Raw genomic sequence first — 21,021 nt, 5'->3', positions numbered from 1 at the left:
AATACGGTTTATATGCATCAGTGGTATTCTTGCATATGTTGCAATAGAATTTTTTATACCCAATTACGCCATACATGCATTTAATTTATTCTTGAAAAGTGAAAGAATGATTCAAACAAAACAATTCACAGTCAAGGATACCACTGATTCATTCAACTAGCAAGTGTTTCCTCAGTCTTCATATCTAACGACTACAGTTATCGTGAAGTATCCTCTGTCCAAACAAAATATTCCCGTCACATTTATCAAGTCAACGCTACCATCGTAATGTAATAATGGTTGTCCTGTCGAGTGCATTTCTTTTCGTTATATACTGCATTGGAATTAGTCGAGCATCGAATATTACCAATATTGGAAATTTTACATTCACCTGGTCGAACGGTACGAATATTCTTCTTCATCCAAATGGGACGTCATCAATAACCGAAGAAGTTGATTGCTTTGGTCTGGGAACAACACTCGCACGTGGATTAGAATGGTTTTTCAAGAGCAAAGCGAATGGCTCGCAGGCATTGGATGTTCGCTTTTACTTATCATCCAGGAAAATACCACAACGTGGAGAAGTTATGTTAGGTAAACAGTTTGGCCTGGAATGGGTGGATTTTAAAATCGAACGTCGTACTGTTCTTATCGTACATGGATTTTTATCGCAAAGTAAAGAACCATGGATAAAACAAATGGAGGATGCATTTCTCTTCTGGGTAAGTGTAATAATAGTATTGTTGTGAGTGACATTAAATGTATTGATACACCAAAGGACGACGTTAATGTGATCATTGTTGACTGGAGTGCTGGTGGTAACACATGGAATTATTACAAGGCAGTTGTAAACACAAGGATAGTGGGAGCTCGTATCTCAAGGTTTGTTATGCGTATTATTAAACTTTAGGTTATTGAGTAAGATGACTATTTTTTTAAGATTCCTGAGTCAGCTAGTAAATGCGACTATCAACTCTGACAACTCTAATGATATCAATTGGGGTCCATTGTATTTAGTGGGTCACAGTCTTGGCGCTCATATTTGTGGCTTTGCAGCAAATCAATTTGCAAAATTACAAACTAAGTGGATTATTCAGAGAATAACTGGGTTAGATCCAGCACAGCCGTGTTTCAGATCGACTGATTCTTCGATGCACTTAGATAAAACTGACGCTCCATTCGTAGACATTATTCATACAAATGGAAGATTGCTGTTCCATTTGGGACTTGGTTTACCTCATGCAATAGGTCAATCTTATTTCTGAATTTATATTACGCTACGTTTATTGTCGCTTTATGAGTATTTTTTTTATCTAAGGACATGTCGATTTTTATCCAAATGGCGGAATGAAACAGCCGGGTTGTTTTACGCCTAGTTCGTCATATTTTAACTTCTTGCCAAAATCAAGTGAGTTGAGTCTGTAAATTTTCTGAAATTGATCAGTTACGCGATATGCTATCTGCTATTTCGAAATACTTTCCGCAATTTCCAGAAATTGAACAAACGATATGTAGCCATGGACGCTCCTATCTCTATCTCACTGAATCATTAATATCTGCCGTATCAAGTAATTGTACATTCTGGGGGCATCATTGGGACTTAACATATAGAGGAGCATTAGAAACTGCTGCTAAAATTTGCAACGCATCAATTTGTCCAGAAATGGGCATAAATGCTGACAAATATTCTCATCGTGGAAGTTTCTTTGTGCATACTGCAAGCCAGTCTCCATTTTGTGGTAAAAATGAAAATTTATGTTTAAATTGTATTTTCTTAAGATAGATTTGAATTTTTTAATATTTTTACAGTCGGAGATATTGCCAAAGAATTCAACCTTAAAACTCATTTATTGGATGATCTGGCCACTGAATTGAAAGATTAATCGAAAAAAGGAAATGATATATTCAATACTCTAAGTAAATAAATGCTTTTATTATCTTAATGCTGTAAAATGTCTTTTAAATAATTAAACGTTATTATGTTCTACGCTGATATTTACAATTGAACACCCTTGACGCAATGTTATATACAATATGCATTATTTGGTCGTATCGTCACTTATTTCACAGTTAAATTACACTCGCCAAACGAGAAATACCATTGTGACATTTTATGCTTTTAATTTTCTTATGGGAAAACGTCCAAAACACCCATGAACAATGGCGATGCGATGCGATGCGATTTAACTAAGAAAGGCCGTAGTTTATGACAATTAAATATCTCTCAATAAATAAGAAAGCTTATAGTAACCTGGGATTCGAAAAAAAAAATCATTTATCGAAAATACTAAGTATGCGCCCACCTAACGTCGTGCACGTTTCACATTCTCAGGAAGTGGAACAACGGCGTTCATTCAAATTCATAATGATCGAAGCATCGAACGGCTATCCCAATTCCCAGATTGTTTGCCTGACTAATCAAAACTAGCCGTGGTCTAGTTTAGACTAGCTTTACGATGCCATCGACATTAGCCAGTCTGAACAGTTTTAGAAAGTATAAGTAATCACATTATAAAATTTCATATAAAGTTCAGATTTCCATCAAAACACGTTTCCTTGATAATAATTTAAAAATTTTTCATAACGACAGTCGTTCAGTAGTTTGGAACCGATTATATGTCCATCGACCTTCATTAGATTATTCTGTGCACTTGACATTTGCATACCTATTCACTGTCTCTTGTGCATCCACAGTAAAATGCATCGCCTATTTTTCAATACTTGAAACGATCGATACATTAGATATCATCTGGATCATATGATCTAGTGAATCACTTGAACGTATGTAGCTGGGAATATACCAGTACGTCCTCTGCACTCACCGATCCACCAGCCATCAGCCTGTTTCTCGTGAATGGTTATCAAGTCACCAGGATTTAGGCTCAGCTCATCATTTAAATTGGCCGAATACTGATACATGGCTCTGCACTGTTCGCTCGTATCATTTTTCGTCGATATCTCCGAAGTATCTATTTCCTGGTTATTATTGTCCTCGGAGTGGCTGCTGAACTCATCGAAGTCACTAAAGTCCTCTTCCTCTGGAGGATTTTCAGAATTACCATCACCTGCTGTTCTATCCACCCAGTCGCGATTAACATTTTCACGATCTTTTGTTAGGTGAACATCAAGTTCATCCTGACCCTCCTGAGTTTCGAATGACTCGTTCTTCGCCCATGAAGGAACCTGGTCAAGTACATCATTGATAAACATAAATTCTTTTAAAAAATGATATAAGTAGATCATTAGAATTATTCATAAGTTATACCTTGAGGACACTTTGCTGTAGACCTTGCTTGTCTCTAGACACCAGAATATGCTCTGCCAAAGGATGCTTTCCCCGTTGGCTACCTTCTATTTCAGCAAGTGTGCCGCCTACTTTGTAGCGAGCAGCTTCCAAATATGTTAACATGGAGCGCATCTGAAAAAAATTATAACGATAGAAGCTCTCTCATCATCTCGTTTAATATTTCTATACTCCTCAAAAAAAAAAACCGGTTAAACATGCTTTTGGTTAGGCGTACATTACATAGAAATTAAGAAATCAGTCTGCGTAAGTAAGTAGTCGCCGACACTCAAATATTGGAAAGTCCCTGTCAAGGTTGCGATTTACGGTTTGATAAAAAAAATTGATATGGTATATTCTGGCTGTGGTTATTTGTACGTAGGTAGCAAGGTTAATCGAAAATACGTAATAACGGTATCACTTTCAAGGATTTACTCGACTCTGTCAAGGCTATTGATCGAAAAACCTTTTGTAAAATTTCAAATAAAAGACTGTAATATTTTCAACGTATACCCAACTCCTGGAATTCAATGCAAAAAAGTGTGCCTATTAGCTATAGATACGAGTAACTGGCTTGAAAGCTGATTCGGTACGTCACTGCCGTTATAAACAAGTGCCAAAGTTCTTTACGGTACCGTGTTATCTAACACAGCTCAGCTCGAGTAATACGACGCCTTACAATAGCAGTTGGGTACCCAGACTAGGATATTATAGAAACGTACATGATGCAATTTATCCGTAACGTTCTGCGTGCTCTCGTCGGCCGCAAAGGCAGGTGTCTTTATAAAAGCCCTGTGCAAAGTTTCCAAGCCTTCACGACCCCGCCGCTCTCTTTCTAAGTCCTGTCTTATCAAGTGAAGCACTCTCACTAGCGCCTGTTTTCGTCTCTCCCTATTCATTGCCAGGGTCACATGCTCCGCGTAGAAGTCAGGCAAAAGTTGTTCCGCGTTCGATGAGTCGTTATTATCCAATCTGCGAATCAGGTTTTTCAGGATTTCCACATCCTGGGAGACATTGCAATTTCGTACAGGAGTAGACAGTCTGTCAGCGCTCTGTAAGATACGAATGAATAGAAACTAAGAAAATGATAAGTATGATCAATTTATGAACTTGATAAATTAAAATATTGTACACTATAAACAATTCAAATACTGATTACCTGCTGAAGACGTGGCGCAAGTGCCTGCAAATGTGCTAAGTAGACATTGGCCAAATCCTTCAATGCACTTAGTCGCTCTTCTTCTAATAATTCCATTTGCTTAGCACCTTTTCGTACTGTGCTCTCATACTCTAGCCTGGCTCTTTCGGCTCTCACGCTAATCGTGTAGAACTCGGTATCTGCTCTCCTCGAGGAGTCCTCTGCTTTTCTTCTTCTAGTTTCAAGCTTATTTGCCTCCTTCTCTGTCATATGATGATTTGAAGATTTGTTATTATTCTGCTGACCCTGACTGATTGACTGTATCCTCGCCAGATCCTGGAGTCTCTCATTTTCCCTTGCACATGCGAAGCTCTGTTTTTTACTCTTGGCAGCAATGCTTCTCCACTCTTGTAAAGATTTTGAAGCCTTGTCTACGGAATTCTCAATAACTTTTCTTGAGCGCCCTTGTGCTTCTGCGACACCGACCTGAGGACAATATTTTTAGTTTGCGACACATCGTGCGACTGATTTAATCACCAAATTAGAATCTGACTCAAACCCTGTTCATTTATCTCATATTATTTTTATAAAAACCTACTCGTAACGGTTTAGCCAGTTGTTCGCCGAGAGCCACTCCTAACACTCTGTGAGCTTCAGCTGCAGCTTCCATTTCCTCTCCGACGCATCGCCAAGCCTCATTTACGCCGCCTGCACTATTTCCACCTAATATCCAAGAATAATAATTAGCAAACTTTCGAATTAACTAAAGGGGAGGAGAGAATACATACCTTGATCCTTTGAACAGGCTTTGGTCAGCTTACCGCTGAGTTTGCTGAGACCCTTGGCATAGGTAGCTTCAAGTTCAGCTCTTGAAAAATAATTACAAAATATTAAATATATTTAAAAATTACTTATACACGTCTGTGTTAATAATTTTCTGGTATACAGAAATATAAGACAGAAAATGGTAATACATGAAAGGATTAGATGAATGTACATCAATCATCTGTTGGACTACAGTCAAGTAAATAATAATCTAGACATCAACAAGATGACGGCAATATACGACAATCGCCATGACAAATATCTGCAAGTCAGCACTGCAAACTTTCTTCTCATGCTTCGACGAGTCATTACGCTCTCCCTGTGCTGCCGCTGGACCGATTACTTTATTAAAGTGTAAAATCATTGTGATACCTCTCGTGTAAGATAGCAGCGAGTTCCTTGCAGAAGTCACCACCCTGCTTGACGTATCTTCGAACTTCCTCGAATCCGCCCTGACCACCCTAAAAAAAAAGAACAGAAAAACATGTTAAGTGCGTCGCACGTAGACTAGAAATCCGAGCAAAATCTGATGAAATAATTCGGATATTTATGCCTGTAAGAAAAGTAGAACACATAAACGTGTTAGATATGAAACGCTCTGAAAAAAACACGTCCGATAGCCCAAGCCTATTTTTAGAAATAATATCTTAAAAACAAGAATATCTAGAAACTACACATACGACACAAAACATTGAGATACGTCTTAGGAAATGTTTCTAAAATGTAACAAATAGATTTATGTTTTAGCTATGTCTCTAAAACGTATCTAAATATTTTATACTCTAAGGGTCAAAATATACTAACAGTTTTTCTTTTTTTTTTCTTTATATAATTCATTTTAATCATAATCGAAATTGCTACCTTACTCGATTATCGCATGAATACTTGAAACTCCGAAGCGGAGCGAGTAACCTAGCGGTATTCACGCTTGGCAGCAGTTAAAAAATGCTACGTTATAATGTCTTTCATGTGAACAATTGCCATTTCCTTCAAGGAGACATATATGGTAAGACAGTGAGGGTTAGTACAGTGAGGTAAGTATAGACATTGAGGGTTGCACAGTGGCTTCCATATATAATCGTAAATCCATGCTTAAAGTTAGCACGAATGAAATAAATGTCTTTAATGTTTTCCCCATTTCGATTCCTTTTGAAGTCGACCAAATAGTTATCACTGTACAATTTTTAACGTAGAAAAGCCGCAAAAAAAAGATCCCTGCACAATTTCACTATTCCTTTTTCTTTTCTATTTGAAATGTTACCGAAAGCTCCCCTCCTCTATACGCTGCTCCACAACGACTCTTAATCAAATACTTCCTGAGTTTTTTTTTCCTACCCAGTGTCGCAAAATACGTGAAAGTTTTCGTGAAGCATGAATCCGTTAAATTAGCGATCAAGGGGAACGTGGAAGTCGTCGTAGTCATCGAAGTGACTTTTCGATTCGAACGTTGAAATTGAAGAATTTGTCATTATAGCGAGAGATTCAATGGCCTAATTAACACTACTTTGCATTAATCATCTTTTTCGGGTTATAATCCATACGAAGATCTTCCTTTCTATATAGAAACGTATACTCTATATATCGTATCAAGTATTTCTAGCCTTGTACGTGAAACAACAAAATTATCATCACAACAAGTACGTATGATAATTGCCGCGTGAAACGTCGTCCACCTAGATGAAAAATAGTACAGGGCACAAAAAATTAGTACGCCATTTTAATATAAGGCTTTGTTGAGTAAGGCAAGTGAGGGAAACCTCGAGTATTTTCAAGACACCCGTGTAAAAACTTTCGTTTGACAGGTCCCTGTCGTTCAGTATTCAACATGAGGCACGACGGGAATACGATGAAATACATCAAAAAGACTTTCATTTAATCGGGATATATCTTACTCGTACTAGGGAATTGCCTTTCCATTTATTCAGCCGAGCGCAGCGTGTCAAATCGTTTAACATTTGTCGCACACCTAAAGATAAATTCAGTCTGGTATGGATAACCCATTACGGAGTATTCTACTATCAGTAACTATTTTTTCACCGGTCAAACGAGATTTTAAAATACATTTAATGTATAACTATGGTTCACTAATATATAGATATGCAACATACGTATTACATTTCTCAACTTGACTTCGGCCAGTATTTGTGTACAGTGGCACAGTTATTATACGGTGTCTTATATATGATGAATTCTTTAGAAAGCCAATTAAATATAAGTGTAAGCTTAATTGCCGAAAGTCGTTCCCATCAAAAATCACTAGTAAATCTCTTTGTATTACATTACCCTGGAGAAATCCTTATTCCGAGATGAATGCGCGTTCACAATGAGGCGCATGCTGAAAGTCTTTATTCCGTGAGTGAAATTCGTTAAATTCACGCTGTACGTAGAAATTGTTTACCGATTTCCTCTTAGTATGCAGAAGGAATGATATTTTAGTTTTATATTCTGATTATTGATTGATACTTAACGAGAACAGTACTTGTCTAACACGTCCTGAGTCTAACACGGAGACTTGATTATATTTATTAGCGATACACTGCTATGAATATCAGACGAAATATTGGCGAAGCGTGAAAATCCTGCAAGGCCGGTTTTTAACTGGCCTGTTCTGATAACTTCCAGACTCGCAATGCACTCGTCTCGAATGGCCCTGTAATACTTGAATGGATTTTAGTAGCCAGAGCACGAGATAAGACATGAAAAATTGCTACCGGATTTTAACCGTCTTATCGTTCCACACGCATATTGCGTTTATATTGAAACGTAACTAGCATAGTCAATCTTCCGGTTATTTATCTAGATTAATTTGACAAAACTCAACGGCACATTTCCACATAGACGAAGGCTTTTTTATCGTGATTTCATGTATGTATTTCTTATTGCAGCAGACAGATGCTCAACATGTATGACGAGCAAGAATAACCTCTAAATTGTTCCGGTACATAAGACTCGTCGGTTACGTGACTCTACAAGAAGATACCCTATCTAAACTACATTTAGTTAAAACTAGATCCTCTTACAAGAAAATAAGTATTACTTCCATCATCTGTCACTTTAACTGCCTTGAGGCCAAGCGGATTTGTTAGAAAGATGTAAATTTGAAAGATACACCAATCTAAGGACGTCATGGTGGAGTTATCCAAGAAGATCGTGTATACAAGAGTATCAATTGACTTTTGAATCGACCGATAGAAACAACACTAATAATCTTTCACTGAAGGCTGGAGAGTAGCGAAGCGGTAAAAAGAAAAGTAAAATTGGTACGCGTGATACTCGACGGCAAATGAACTCTAGCGGCTGTTAGGTGAACGTCGTAAGGTCATGCCGCGAAATCCAAATGCTTTCTTCAGCACATTATTTCATACACGTCCGCGAAATAGAATTTCTCTAGTCGTCACGGAGAGAGGAGACACGCGCCACGCTCCTTGTATACATAGAGCAATACACACGGTGATTGAATCGCACGGGAAGTCAAGGTGTAACGCGAACTTACCTTGCAGCTATAAGACGAGTATGCTACGTATAAAACAAAGTAGTATTTTCTCCACTCAACTTTCCCACACTTTCCATGCTTCCCGCGATTAAAGAGCGCGAGGTTTACCTTCGCTTAAATCACAGATACATTCGAATAATAGACTTAAAAAACTTCAGGAAGAGACAATTAAGCGACTAACAAAGTTAAGTGAATCCAATTCAAGAGACGTTTCAGGAATATAATACAGTGACAAATATTCAATTCGTTTCAGACTTTCGTTAGAGAAGCAAAAAAGAATTTTTTTAAATCATACACAATTTGCGAAACACTTAGCTGCTTTTTCATCTGCTCTCCCTTTCTCCCTCTCTCTCACGCGATTCCCATTACTACGCGAAGGTCACGTCGCCATTTGGATAACAAATTGGGCGTGCCTGGTGCTATGTTAATTCGCTTCCTTCTTGTGTAAATGAATTTCAATAGTACTCCTATTACATATTTTTTTTCTGTTCTCTTCTATAATGAACTAATAATAAAGATACGTCATCATTATCATCTCTCTTTCTCCCTCTTGGTCATTATTAATCTTCAGTAGTTGTTACACGTTCATCACGAGGATAAACTATTCTAACAGTAGTAAGAGTTTTCAGAAAGGTAATTCCAGTTAGTCATGAATCACTTCCTGTAGTGATTTCAAAATGACTTGATGCACAAGCTTGATCACGAGTCTAGTGTTAATAGTGTAATAGAAAGAGAGAAAGAGAGACACACCCGTCTTCTAAAGTCATTTTTTAGATACCTCTTCGATCTCATGAGGTTGGATCAGATGAGTAGAAGCCATTAACCCCCTGATTGACCCGAGCATTCTTCTCTTAATTAGGCCGCCTTTCCCAGCAGCGTCTCGAGTCTCGCCCTCAGCCTCTTGTCTGGCGTCCTCATTCTCCCCGTCGGAACACAATTTATCCATGCTGAACGAGACCGGAGCGAATTTGATTTTTGCACTTCCTAATATATTCTCAGAACTGACAGTCTTCTTTCTTAAATTTCCATTTCCGTGCTCTATCTTTTCCACGTCTTCCTTATTCAGCTCGGAAGACTTCCCGCTATGCTCGAAGGAACTGGACGGTCGTTCCGTATCGGACACGTTGCCTTCCTCGGACACTGAAGATAATCCAAACTCCTCGACTCGAGTGATCGAGCCTAAGTTTAAGCTACGTTCTTTGGTAAGGTCATAGGACCCACATTGACCTCTGGTATATTCCTCTTGATCAGACTGCAAGGCGCCCACAGCCTGTAACCTAGCGTGTCTCGCAACTACTTCACCGAATCTGGACTTCTCGTCTCTAAGCCAACTTCGCATTTTCCCCCACGCTTTGCCCAGTCGACGTTTCTGACGTTTCAAGCGTTTACTATGACGGGATGACAGACCTTCTGGACATTCCGGATCGGAATAAGATCCTGACGCTATTCCAAGAGTCTCAGTCATGTCGGATTCCGCGACCCTCATGCTTCTCGATGACTTCAGTGACCTGGAGGAACGCTTGCTGTCATTCTTCCTCTCGGAACTAGGTAAATTTAAATCATCCTCCTTAAAGGACTCTATAGTTTCGCTATCTTTGGTAACAGAATCATTTGTTTCCTTAGCAGACTTTGGTACATCGTACAGATCATCTTCGATCGTATTTTTCTCATCAATATTATCATCATCCTTACGTCGCTTCGTATCAGCTGAACTGCCTGTGACGTTGATGGCTTCGACAGTTGGACTCTTAGGGAAGTCATACAACTGATCCTGAATTCCTGCTTCGACCTTTTCCTTCTCTTCGTCCTTTACGACCTTATCCTTCGCCTCGATGACCTTCGTGCTATCCTCAGTTTGCAAGAAGCTGAAACTAATACTCGGCATCCCATCCTCTCCGATAGTCAATGAACTCGTAGCTGCGATCTCTACGCTGGAACTGTGTCTTCTTCTCTGATTAGATTCCTCAGTTTCCGAATTGAGTCCAGGACTAGCCTCTTTCTCACTGTTATCAGTACTCATATCAAGATCCATCTCAGCCTTCAACGGCTCTACGCATATCTTACTCAGGCTATTCAAAGCTGCTTCAACATTATTCTGATACAAGACTTCATCTTGCACCATCTTATTTTGCTGCATATTATGCTTCTTCGACACCTCATCCATCCTTGACAATTCGCAAGGAGTTGTCTCGACTTTGTTCCTCTCAGAACTCGTACCGATGGCACTCGTGTCTTCACAGAAGTCTCTATTGTGTATTATAACAGGTGCCGGAACGTCGTACCAAGTCGTATTTGAGTTGGTATTATTTATCAGGGTCGTTGAGGTTCTCGGTGATCTCAAAGACGTCCAAACTTGCTTCACTTCGTTCATTATCAGCCACTGATTAATCTACCCGCGAAGACTTCAAACGCAGGAGATTTCAAAACTGTTCGACCCGTTCGTAACGAACGAGAGAAGCCGCATTGAAAACCAGTCCGGAGACATGCTCGAGCGATCAGCAAGGTAGTTTTACAAATATTTCCCTATGAAAACGTCCTTGTCGCTTTTAAATTACATTTATAATTCCACAGAGCACTGACTCGAGTATATTCCACTATCACGTAACACCATTTAAATGTAATATCAATCACAATCAAAGATCATATCGATCCCTCATTCAATGGGCTTTAAACTGATTCACCACTCTTCGTTTTAAGTTCCTTACTCAACCAGTTGAAATTGAAGTTCTTTATCGTACCGATGTTTGCAGAGATGTGAGCGGGAACAGATAGCTGGTTGTGTAATTGGGCGTTGGAAGATCAAACAATCATTCGACACTCTTTTGAATTTGTACGATGACTATACGTTGAGATTTCTTAATATATTGTACTGCCTCACTGTTTATTACCAATCAAATGATCACACTCTCTATTGTATATCAATAAGTACCAAAGTCTTGTAAATACGTAGGGAAACGCACAAACGAATTTAAACAATGTCACCGCTATAGTCAGAGGTATTCCGAGGTGCGTCGCTGTTCGTACGAGACAGGAGAGAATTGAAACGCGATACCGAGTCACAATGTACGTAGTGTAACTAGCACGTCGCGACGCATACGCGAACTCATAACAGCGTCACGTATGCCGGCGAGATTATTACGTAAACAATTTGCTGGTAACGTCAGGCGTACACTAACTGGCACGAGTATTTAAACGCCTTTCTTACAGAGTACTACGAGTTCGTTTCTTGTAACTAAGGTCAACGTTCATCAGATCAGCATTCACTTGACAGGTTCAAACTTTCTCTGGAGAATGAAGTCAGTGACTTTTCTTCATTTCTTCGTATACCATGAAATATATGGTAACTATAGTTTCCATCAATCGGATTTGTGTAGCGTCTAAATAATTAATTTAATTTTTTTAGAGGTTATATGTTTTTTTTCAAATCTCTATCGGTCAGTTCAATTATTTGACCTGGCCGCTGGATATACTGTTACTGGTTGCCAGTTGGATGAGTACTGAATGTTAGATTGCGCCAGCGCGCCAAATGGTCATATCCGTATTGCGTATAGAGTACATGATCCGTTCTGTGTTACACAACTAACGAAATAGGTTTTTATACATGTAAAAATGACATCGAAAAATGGAATCGATCTCTTGGTCGACTTTTGAATTTAGACTGTTTGAAATCCAATGACCGTGTAAAGTTGGTTTGAATTTTTACCGGAATTAATGGAAACGATTGAAGGGTGTGTCCGTATCGCTTGGGTCTATTCATCAATTGTAGAAAGTATAGTCGCTTTTGTTAAAAATTAAAAAAACTGATAAATTAACCATGCACGGTCGCAAATAGTTTCTAGATAGCAGTTAAAAAATCTTCGAAAAAAAAAGCCTAATTTAAACAGTCATCACATTTCGAAACTTAAATATTGAAACACAGCAGTCGCTCTCTCGCAGTGATTTCACTCTGGTCCATGAATACGGATTAATCCAAAATTAGCATTCGCCACGGCTCTTGAAAATTCAACGAACGATTCATATATGTATGTATCTATGCACTGACGTTAGAATCCTTGCAATTTTAAATTTTCTCTATCAGATTTATCACTAAGGTCTGTTATCAGTGAAAACTGAATCCAGACCCTTGATTCGTTCGATCTTGATCCAAATAAAGTGCACTGGGTTAATCGTGGATATTTAAATGCCGTCACGCGCGCCCGTTCGGTTCCCGTTTGCCGTATTTTATTTGCCCGTCAAAATACGAAAGTGCCAGAAGGAAGTGCTATCGGTGCACAAATGCTCTGAAAAGTCGAAGCGAAGCACCACGCTGCTATTCGCTCGACTAAATCGACATTGACTTAAACTCTCTTCTACCGCAGTAGGGTATACCTACGCCATTTATAAGCCGTCTGGACGCTGAGCTGCACAACAGTGCATTCGCTCGTCGTCTATGTGGAAACGTAACTGAAGCTACGAACGAAGCTCTTCGAGTAACACCGAAAAGGAACGAGCTACGTAGTTCGTGTCGCGTCTCACGCATCTAGGCGGGAGGGTTATGCGTTTTCTGTTCACCGATTATATTTAGCTTCTCTTCTCCGACTCACAGAGCGGCAAAATAGTCGAATAAAATCACAGTGAGTCCTAGTAAAGTGTTGTCCGCCTTGAAACTGACAGAAAGTCCATAGAGAAGTAAAATAAGAGAAACATAACCAGCAAAAACTTATCGGCACATCTTCACCCTCGTGTTTCAGGAGCTGACAATTAACAATATAATTGAACCCCGTAGTCATCGAAGCGGTAAGTTTTTTTCTGCATACAAAACAAAAAAGCAATAGGCAAACCAGCAGAGACAGTCCTATGAGAAAATATCGATCGAAACGCTTTCCATGAATTATATCAGCTCCCAATTGTGTCATGGCGCGTGGGAAGATTCCAGTCTAATTGACTTTCATTTGTAGATCCTAAAGCTAGTATACGAACGGTAGTCACTGGGTGTCCATTAAATAACAATCCGACTCTAGGTTATACAGAATGTTTATTCCACGCTGGATAACGAGAACAGACAGTTTACGTAACGTCCAGCGGGCGACAGGGCACCGGCGATGGCTTAGGATCTATCCTGCCGTCTCGACACTGCAAATGGGAAAGCACGAAGCCGTATACCGAGCGCAGCGGGTCAATGAAACGTGAAAAGAAAAGGTATAGAAGCCAAACTCTCGGAAGTAAATCGCACTGAGATACTTTTGAGATCGGCTCTTGCCGTTAGACCATTATGTTGTTAACCTACTGCGCTGAAACTTTATTGTTTTACCTAATATACATATAAGTGCTCTTATTTATATATATATATATAATTATATAGTCCGTCATACCACACAACATCGCATTACGGATCCGAGAAGCATAGCGGACTTTAAACACGTGTTGCTCATCCGGTTAGCTAGAAAAACTTGTCGATCCCCGACGAGGCCTGGTCGCTACACATTTACTCATGCTCTTACGTCTACTTACCGTATGTACTCAAGAGACCTGCAGGACCTTCATACTGAGCTGAGAACCAGTCTGCAGTAGCCGGAAACACTCCCATCGTTTACGTATAAGTTCCCTGCCTTAAAGGTTAATGGAGAGGTGGGTCACCGGTTCGTTCGTGACGGGACGGATGAGACACTCCTTGAGTGATTTATCATTTAAAATTACAGTCTCACATTGTTCATTAATATAGGATACGCGTATACTATGTATACGTAGCAGATCTGTAATTATTATGTAGAGAGAGAGTGCGAGAGAGAAAGAGAAAATCGCAGAAGCCCGTAGTATTATACTTTATTAAATAGCGGTATCGCGAGGACAGACCGGAAGCGTGCTCGCCCACTACCGGAACCGAGGTCTTTCACAATCCTCTTGCTGGGACCATAACTGTGATACCTACGTTACATCGTCAGGCCTAGGTACGTGCTTATACGTATACAGTATGTACATACATGCAGTGACAGAATATCCTTCTGGCTATGGACACGAAGCGATCGCCATGAATCACGATAATGCACTAGAAAGAATGCAATGCTCTGCGACCTTTATAATCCACGTTACGATAAACGCCAATAACACGCCTTAGTTGCCACGCTAAGAATAATAAACTACCGGCCTAGGAACTGTTTAGCTATAAATTTTCGCACAGATGCGATTTCATAACGAGGACTGTAACGCCTTCTTGACTTCGCTCGTGAAATTCGATAGAGTTTCGCAAGAGGCTTCTGATGGCTTCCATGATAAGAAAATATTCCACTGGTACCAATTTCTTTATAGAATTTTCGCAGGTGCTCTATTAGATGAATTGTATAGTTATCCGTATATATAAATGTATACCATCTGTAGTTATTCCTCTTTTAGACGCGTACCAGGGGGTAAAAGACGCTCTTGCTAATATAACCTATTTCTGGAGCCTCGTGGAAGAGTATTGCTCCCTGTGGGAGCTGCTGTAGTCAGCTAGAAGTTTGCGTGGGCTGCAGTTGTCCAGTATAATAAGATGCAAGTCTCTGACGTAAGACTTTCACCCCCGAGGCCTTCTGCCAGTTATCAGCCCACCGTTGCGTTACGTGGATATTCGCTTCTTATAATCTTATCCAATAATTATGTAATCAAATAAAACACCACGGAGATCAGAGCCCGGGTTGAACTTTACGCTGAAATGCAGTCGGCGATCGGTTCTATCTCTTCGCAAGTATAGTAGACTCGTGAGAAGCCGGATAAATATTGACCTATACACGGTGTCCGGAAAGTCATGCCGTACGTGACGTAAGGCTCTGTTTACATGGATGCACGTTTATGTGCATACCTGCAGGCTAGAGACAGGAAATAACGGGTGTTACAAAAGGAACTTGAAGCTGCGCACGCAGAGTGCCAACCTTCTCCATTCACAGTGTGTCCGTTACGTGTATTGTATGTATTTTTATTTACATATTTTATATATAGTATCGGTAGCACTTCCGTTCACTCGATACTTCTCGTTATCAGAATGATTTTTCATAATTTATATTATGCTATCGTAATATCAAATATACCGTGTGACCTTTATTGGTGTGCTTAAAATATGACGAAATTCATTTATTATTCGCTTAATTATTCGCCTACGACTAACGCCTACTATGGAAAAATGGGACGAGAACGAATGGAGCTAATTGTTGCTAGATCTTCGCTTGTTTCTATATCTACGCATCTACGTGCAAATGAAATATACGTATTAACCTTGAAAAATGCAACGACGCGTGCATATTACGTATCACACCATGTATGTACATACATGTAATAAGATAAGATCAATAATATTTTATCACCTTTAATTAAGACGACCGATAATACAACAACCTTTTATAAGCCAGTTGAGTTTTCTTGGAGTTAAAAAAAATATCTTAAAGACAAATGAATAGACAGTAACTGCGGTACTGTTATTTTAAATTATATAGATGCAAACTTCGACGTAACATAATCATAACAATAGTGTAAATGCTATACGTTGTTGCTGATAATAAATTAATTTTTTTTAAATTATATCAGTTTCCTTGATCCACTACACTTTCCTCAATAGAATTAATAGATGACAATTTCCATGTATGATAACTTTCCATGGCTGACCCCTATCGGGCAACAAGCACTTTTACATGCTACCGAGTATTAATGGTAACATAACATAACGTTGATGATTTTAACTCATTACTCTATCATCGATATGTCTTACGTATTACGATTTCGGATCGTGTACTGTCGTATATAGCTGTACCGTATATGGTCCAGTTAAGAGTTATCCGCAATTTATATTATTCGATACACGTACTGTTCTCGCTATGGGCACACGACCGTTTGGCTGAAAAATATATAATCTAGAATATGGACGTACGTTGTTTTCTGTTATAATTATCAGGAAGTAAGGATATTATATATTCAGTGCCATAGTAGAGTCAAGACAGTTTTACTAGTTAAGAATAAATAACCTCCAAATTAATTTCACAGTGACAGATCGTTAGTCATGTAATTATCTAACCTGTTCTTAAACATTGGTGTTTATCAATTGAGATATATACAATGTATATGTAACATGTATATATCTGGTTGAATATATTGTTCTTAGGATAATATATACAGATACATTATAACCTAGATGTAGGATGACACTTACGGCATACTTGTCCTTGTAGAAGAGTGAACTTGTAGACATGGCGTAGATGACGATTAGAGACAAATTAACAACGAATTAAAATCCCTTTCATGGTAACTTTGATTCTCCCGAAACTTCTCAACTTTTTTGATTACCTTTGATTCACGCACTGTCACTTATTACACTGGATGGCATACATCCCAAATTTATGAACACCTTGTAATTTTGTTATCTGTGTGTCAATTCTCGACCGCCACTTTTGACACTCTGCTGAAGTATTACCGTCGAGTGACCAAGCGACTCTATCACCTGAAACAAACCTGCAGGAGAAAGAGACTGGTGGTACGTCTGTATGTCCAGTTAGTTCGTGGCCACCAGAAAGCAGAAGGGTAGCCCCTCCATACCAAGTGACCTACAATCTAACAAGTAAGTGCTATCCCTTCCTCTCACTCATCTCTGTTGCGTACCCGAAGAACTTCTACCGAAGGATACACTTGCAGCGTGTCGAAAGTCTCATAAAAGTACTTTTTTTCTTTTGCATACTTACGGGTAGTCAAGGTAGTTACAGATTGTTATAATTTTCTTTGACGTTTGTATTTTGATAAGATAATGGTTCACTGAATACGTTTCTGAACATTTGAAAAAATGAAAAAGTATTGTTTGTATAAACGTAATATAGGTATAGACGATTGATGCTTGGGAGTGAATTTTATTGGGTAAATTAAAATAATATTAATTATCTTTTTAGATTATATGGTAGTATTTGTTTTAATCTTTTTGATGCTGAGTGCTGGGTCATATGACAGGTAGTATTTGTTTTAATCTTTTTGATGCTGAGTGCTGGATCATATGACAGGTGTAAGCAGAAATAAAGAACTGTACCAGGTGTCCTAAGAGTTATATAAAAATATTAATTGACCAAGTCGCGCTCTATATTGTTACTTAAAAGAAAACGTGTTGCTATACTGTTTATGTAACGATATAATTTTAGGTAGGTTATATAAAAATGTATTGATTGATTATGGATAACCCGATACTGCGTCGATTGCACGTTTTCATTTATTTTACGTTGCGAAAGTTGTATTTATTGTATGTTTAGATGCAATTGTTTTGGAGGATAGTGATTTTTTGAATTCGTTCGTTATAATCGACGTCCGCAGCAAATGGGATTAATAAGAATTTGATAAAATCATAGATGCTTGTGTAACGACTTTCCACGAGGTGATGTGTTATGTAAAAATATCAATTAGTCGTATGATCTATCGTGATATTACTTTTGTTTTTACGTGTCCTGGATGTGTTGGTCCACAGTTAATTAGGGCTCTTACGCTGGTCGATTCAACCTGTCCCGAAGATCAGATATGGAATACTGGACATAGTATTATCTAAAGTGATAGACTTGAACTATAATGTAATATCTAGATCAAATTCTATACACGTATTTCGAGGGATACCAGTTAGTTTTTTTGGAAAATATAAAAATTTGACATGTGTTTAAAAGGATTTTACTAAATTTTTTTCGTATTAAAGCACAGATTTTCAAATTTATTGTTTTATTCAAATTATGTTATATTCAAAATTATAATACAATTAATTTACGTGTTTTTAGTTATTTCTTCACCACACAAATCCATGAAATTTTTAAAAATATACCATTCTTTTCTGTAGATTTATCTCCTTCTGCTTGATTGATTGTTTAAATTAAGTTTATAATTATCTGTAGTGTAATAGTTACAAGTCACACATTTCAAATATTATAAAATACCGCCAATGAATCCTACTGGCAGAAGCTTCGTCAAGTAGAACGAAGGTTGCCGAAGGTAGCGTGAATCGTACGTAAATGGAACGAATCAGATTGGAAGTAAAAACAATGAAAAGTGTTTATTATCAAATAGAATTTGGTAGTTTAATAATTTCGTAGAATCACATATCTTATTATACTAATGATAAACAAACTATTCAATAAGTCAATCAAAAGTTAGTCCATTTAAATATCGGTTCCGGAAGTAGAAAGACGTCGAGCGCCATCCCATTGGCCAAATGTTATTTGTTTGGTCGATATTTCTATCTCGAAACACTCTCGAATCAGTAGTGCGGCGCGGTACGTAAGTGTGGTGTGTTTGTTTCCTTCTCGTGGATTGAGCCAGCCAGAAAATGACCCAAGAAGGCCAGTAAGTAGACGCAAATTCACATAAATTCATGTTTTAGTTTTAAGGCCATGCCAAAATGACTATTTTGACTTTAATTCGTAAATGACTCGGGCGGGTATTCGTCAGTAAAAACCGCCTAAGCCGCCCCGTGTCTTTCGAAAGACCGCCATGTTGTAAAATGGTTTTATTGATTCTCGAAGTTTCTAGAAAACAGCCATGAAGCATTGTTCCCGTCATGCTAATTCATGAGAAAATATTCCCTTTTGCGTGTCTTTTAGGAACATATAATATTAATATGAAATTCATTCTTTACCATGGCGAGTAGTGACGGTACGACCACGCCAATGCGGCTTGGAATATCTCGTAACACGAGAGCTATATTTTACATTTCTTATCCTCATATCGCTACTCGGAATATAATTTATCGTTTCGTATCGTTCTCCACTCGTCGAAGTTAAATAGAAAGCCTTTGTTATTAGGTCTATGAGAAATAAGTCCCCCTGCAATATTCATTAATATTCGAACGGCGTAAGGTGTGCTTCCTGCTTGCAGTGACTAGCGATTTTTTAGGCAAAGTTAAAATTTTCGCATTGACTTCCCCTCCAAATATTTCTTCTGTGACGAAGTTTTTATACTTCTTTACTTAATGCATAAAATGTATCATCTTTTATTATTGATTTTTTAATAATTTATTTTGACATTGGAACAATTAAGTTACTATAATAAGTTAATGTTGAACGATTTTTAAAAATCAAAATTGACTTTTAGGTTACCTCCTCCACCTGTTATGTGGGCTCAAAGGAGCAACGTTCTTTATGTCACGATTTGCTTGGAGGATTGTAAAGACCCAACACTAAAGATTGAAGCGGAAAAGATATATTTTAAAGGTGTAGGAGGCACAGAACGTAAACTGCATGAAGTTACTATCAATCTATACAAAGAAATTGATCCAGAGAAGACAATCCAGAGTTTAAAGGGCAGGAACTATGAACTAGTACTCACCAAAAAAGAAGATGGTCCATATTGGCCTCGTCTCACTAAGGAGAACAAGAAATTCCATTGGTTGAAGAGTGACTTTAACAAGTGGAAGGATGAGGATGACAGTGATGATGAAGGTGGCATGGAAGGCAGTGGTCGAGACTTGGAGGATGTAATTATAATTTTTCTAATAATATTGAACAGAATGTGAACTTTGAATCATAATGCATTTTTTGTCTTGTGCTTAACTAGATGATGCGTCAAATGGGTGGTCTTGGTGGTGCTGGTGACAGCAAGCCAAATTTCGACGACCTAGACGACATTGGGGAGGAGGCTGATGATTCAGACAGTGACGACGATGAGATGCCTGATCTGGAGTGAAAGGAAGTTCCAGCTCTAATCAATTTAACCCTCTCAGAAAAAAATCGCGACCTAACACCGGCGGATCGTCATGCTACATTACAATTAGGCCATATTGTTTGAATTTCCAAGTGCAAATAATTTTTGCAAGTTTGCAGTGGCCGACATGATAGCAAACAAAACATGTTGAGGTGTGCGAAAGACTGAGAACTGAAAGGAAAAAAAAACAGCGATCTAAAGATTAGAAGTAAAGCAGTTTTTGAAGTTTCCTAATAGCTCCCTCTATCCCATTAGTTTTTAGTTCGTACACTAAGTTATAATGGACAAGCTTTTTTAATAACGAATTAAACGTGTAAAATATTAAGGAGAGATAAAGTGATGAGAAAGTAAGGAAAGCGTCTAACAAGTTTTTTTATTTGAAAATATTTGTTAAACCCGTTGAAGACGCTATTCTCTTAGCAATTGTCTACATTTACGTGATTTTATTTTAATTTAACCATGGAAAACACTTTTCTTATGCCAAATTGCTTTGTATTTGAGTCGTGCACGTCAACATTTCAGAAAGTTACCATAATTATGTTATTCGTATGAACGTGTGTAGACCAGTGGCGCTACCCCTCGGCAGGTATACATCTAGAACGGGCCTCGTACGTACATATAATTGACGACGTTGATAACTACATA

General features: G+C 38.4%; 3 protein-coding genes and 1 long non-coding RNA gene across 10 annotated transcripts; 3 read left to right on the top strand and 1 right to left on the bottom strand.

Moving 5' to 3' along the window:
• Positions 1-130: 130 nt before the first annotated feature.
• On the top strand, positions 131-1,864 carry LOC107270607 (phospholipase A1). Its single transcript, XM_015745765.2, has 6 exons — positions 131-701; positions 758-861; positions 920-1,227; positions 1,298-1,387; positions 1,473-1,718; positions 1,789-1,864. The coding sequence occupies exons 1-6, from the start codon at positions 276-278 to the stop codon at positions 1,860-1,862; spliced, it is 1,248 nt and encodes a 415-aa protein (XP_015601251.1). The 5' UTR covers positions 131-275; the 3' UTR covers positions 1,863-1,864.
• Positions 1,865-1,891: 27 nt separating this feature from the next.
• LOC107270605 lies at positions 1,892-11,154 on the bottom strand. 2 transcript variants are annotated; one of them, XM_025087923.1, is made up of 8 exons: positions 9,497-11,154; positions 5,598-5,686; positions 5,189-5,268; positions 4,999-5,123; positions 4,422-4,886; positions 3,985-4,338; positions 3,245-3,397; positions 1,892-3,162 (listed from the first exon to the last, which is right to left on the bottom strand). In XM_025087923.1, exons 1-8 carry the CDS (start codon positions 11,087-11,089, stop codon positions 2,743-2,745), a joined length of 3,279 nt encoding a protein of 1,092 aa, XP_024943691.1. In that variant the 5' UTR covers positions 11,090-11,154; the 3' UTR covers positions 1,892-2,742. The 2 variants fall into 2 exon arrangements, with proteins under 2 accessions (XP_024943691.1, XP_015601249.1); XM_015745763.2 differs by having other exon boundaries at positions 3,985-4,314.
• On the top strand, positions 10,183-16,245 carry LOC107270608. 5 transcript variants are annotated; one of them, XR_003060581.1, is made up of 4 exons: positions 11,923-12,058; positions 13,449-13,494; positions 13,656-13,896; positions 14,060-16,245. It is a non-coding gene; the product is annotated as an uncharacterized LOC107270608 (long non-coding RNA). The 5 variants fall into 5 exon arrangements; XR_003060580.1 differs by lacking the exon at positions 11,923-12,058 and adding an exon at positions 10,183-10,266 and having other exon boundaries at positions 13,656-16,245; XR_003060578.1 differs by lacking the exon at positions 11,923-12,058 and adding an exon at positions 11,097-11,221 and having other exon boundaries at positions 13,656-16,245.
• Positions 16,246-18,871: 2,626 nt separating this feature from the next.
• Positions 18,872-20,740, top strand: LOC107270602 (prostaglandin E synthase 3). 2 transcript variants are annotated; one of them, XM_015745760.2, is made up of 3 exons: positions 18,872-19,020; positions 19,768-20,149; positions 20,230-20,740. In XM_015745760.2, the coding sequence occupies exons 1-3, from the start codon at positions 19,004-19,006 to the stop codon at positions 20,356-20,358; spliced, it is 528 nt and encodes a 175-aa protein (XP_015601246.1). In that variant the 5' UTR covers positions 18,872-19,003; the 3' UTR covers positions 20,359-20,740. The 2 variants fall into 2 exon arrangements, with proteins under 2 accessions (XP_015601246.1, XP_024943694.1); XM_025087926.1 differs by lacking the exon at positions 18,872-19,020 and adding an exon at positions 19,631-19,656.
• Positions 20,741-21,021: the final 281 nt, after the last annotated feature.

The sequence above is a fragment of the Cephus cinctus genome, unplaced genomic scaffold, assembly GCF_000341935.2.
Source record: "Cephus cinctus unplaced genomic scaffold, Ccin1 Ccin1_scaffold0805, whole genome shotgun sequence".
NCBI classification, from domain to species: Eukaryota; Metazoa; Arthropoda; class Insecta; order Hymenoptera; family Cephidae; genus Cephus; species Cephus cinctus.
Note: the sequence above shows the minus strand (reverse complement) of the source record. Positions and strands in the feature narration are given on the sequence as shown.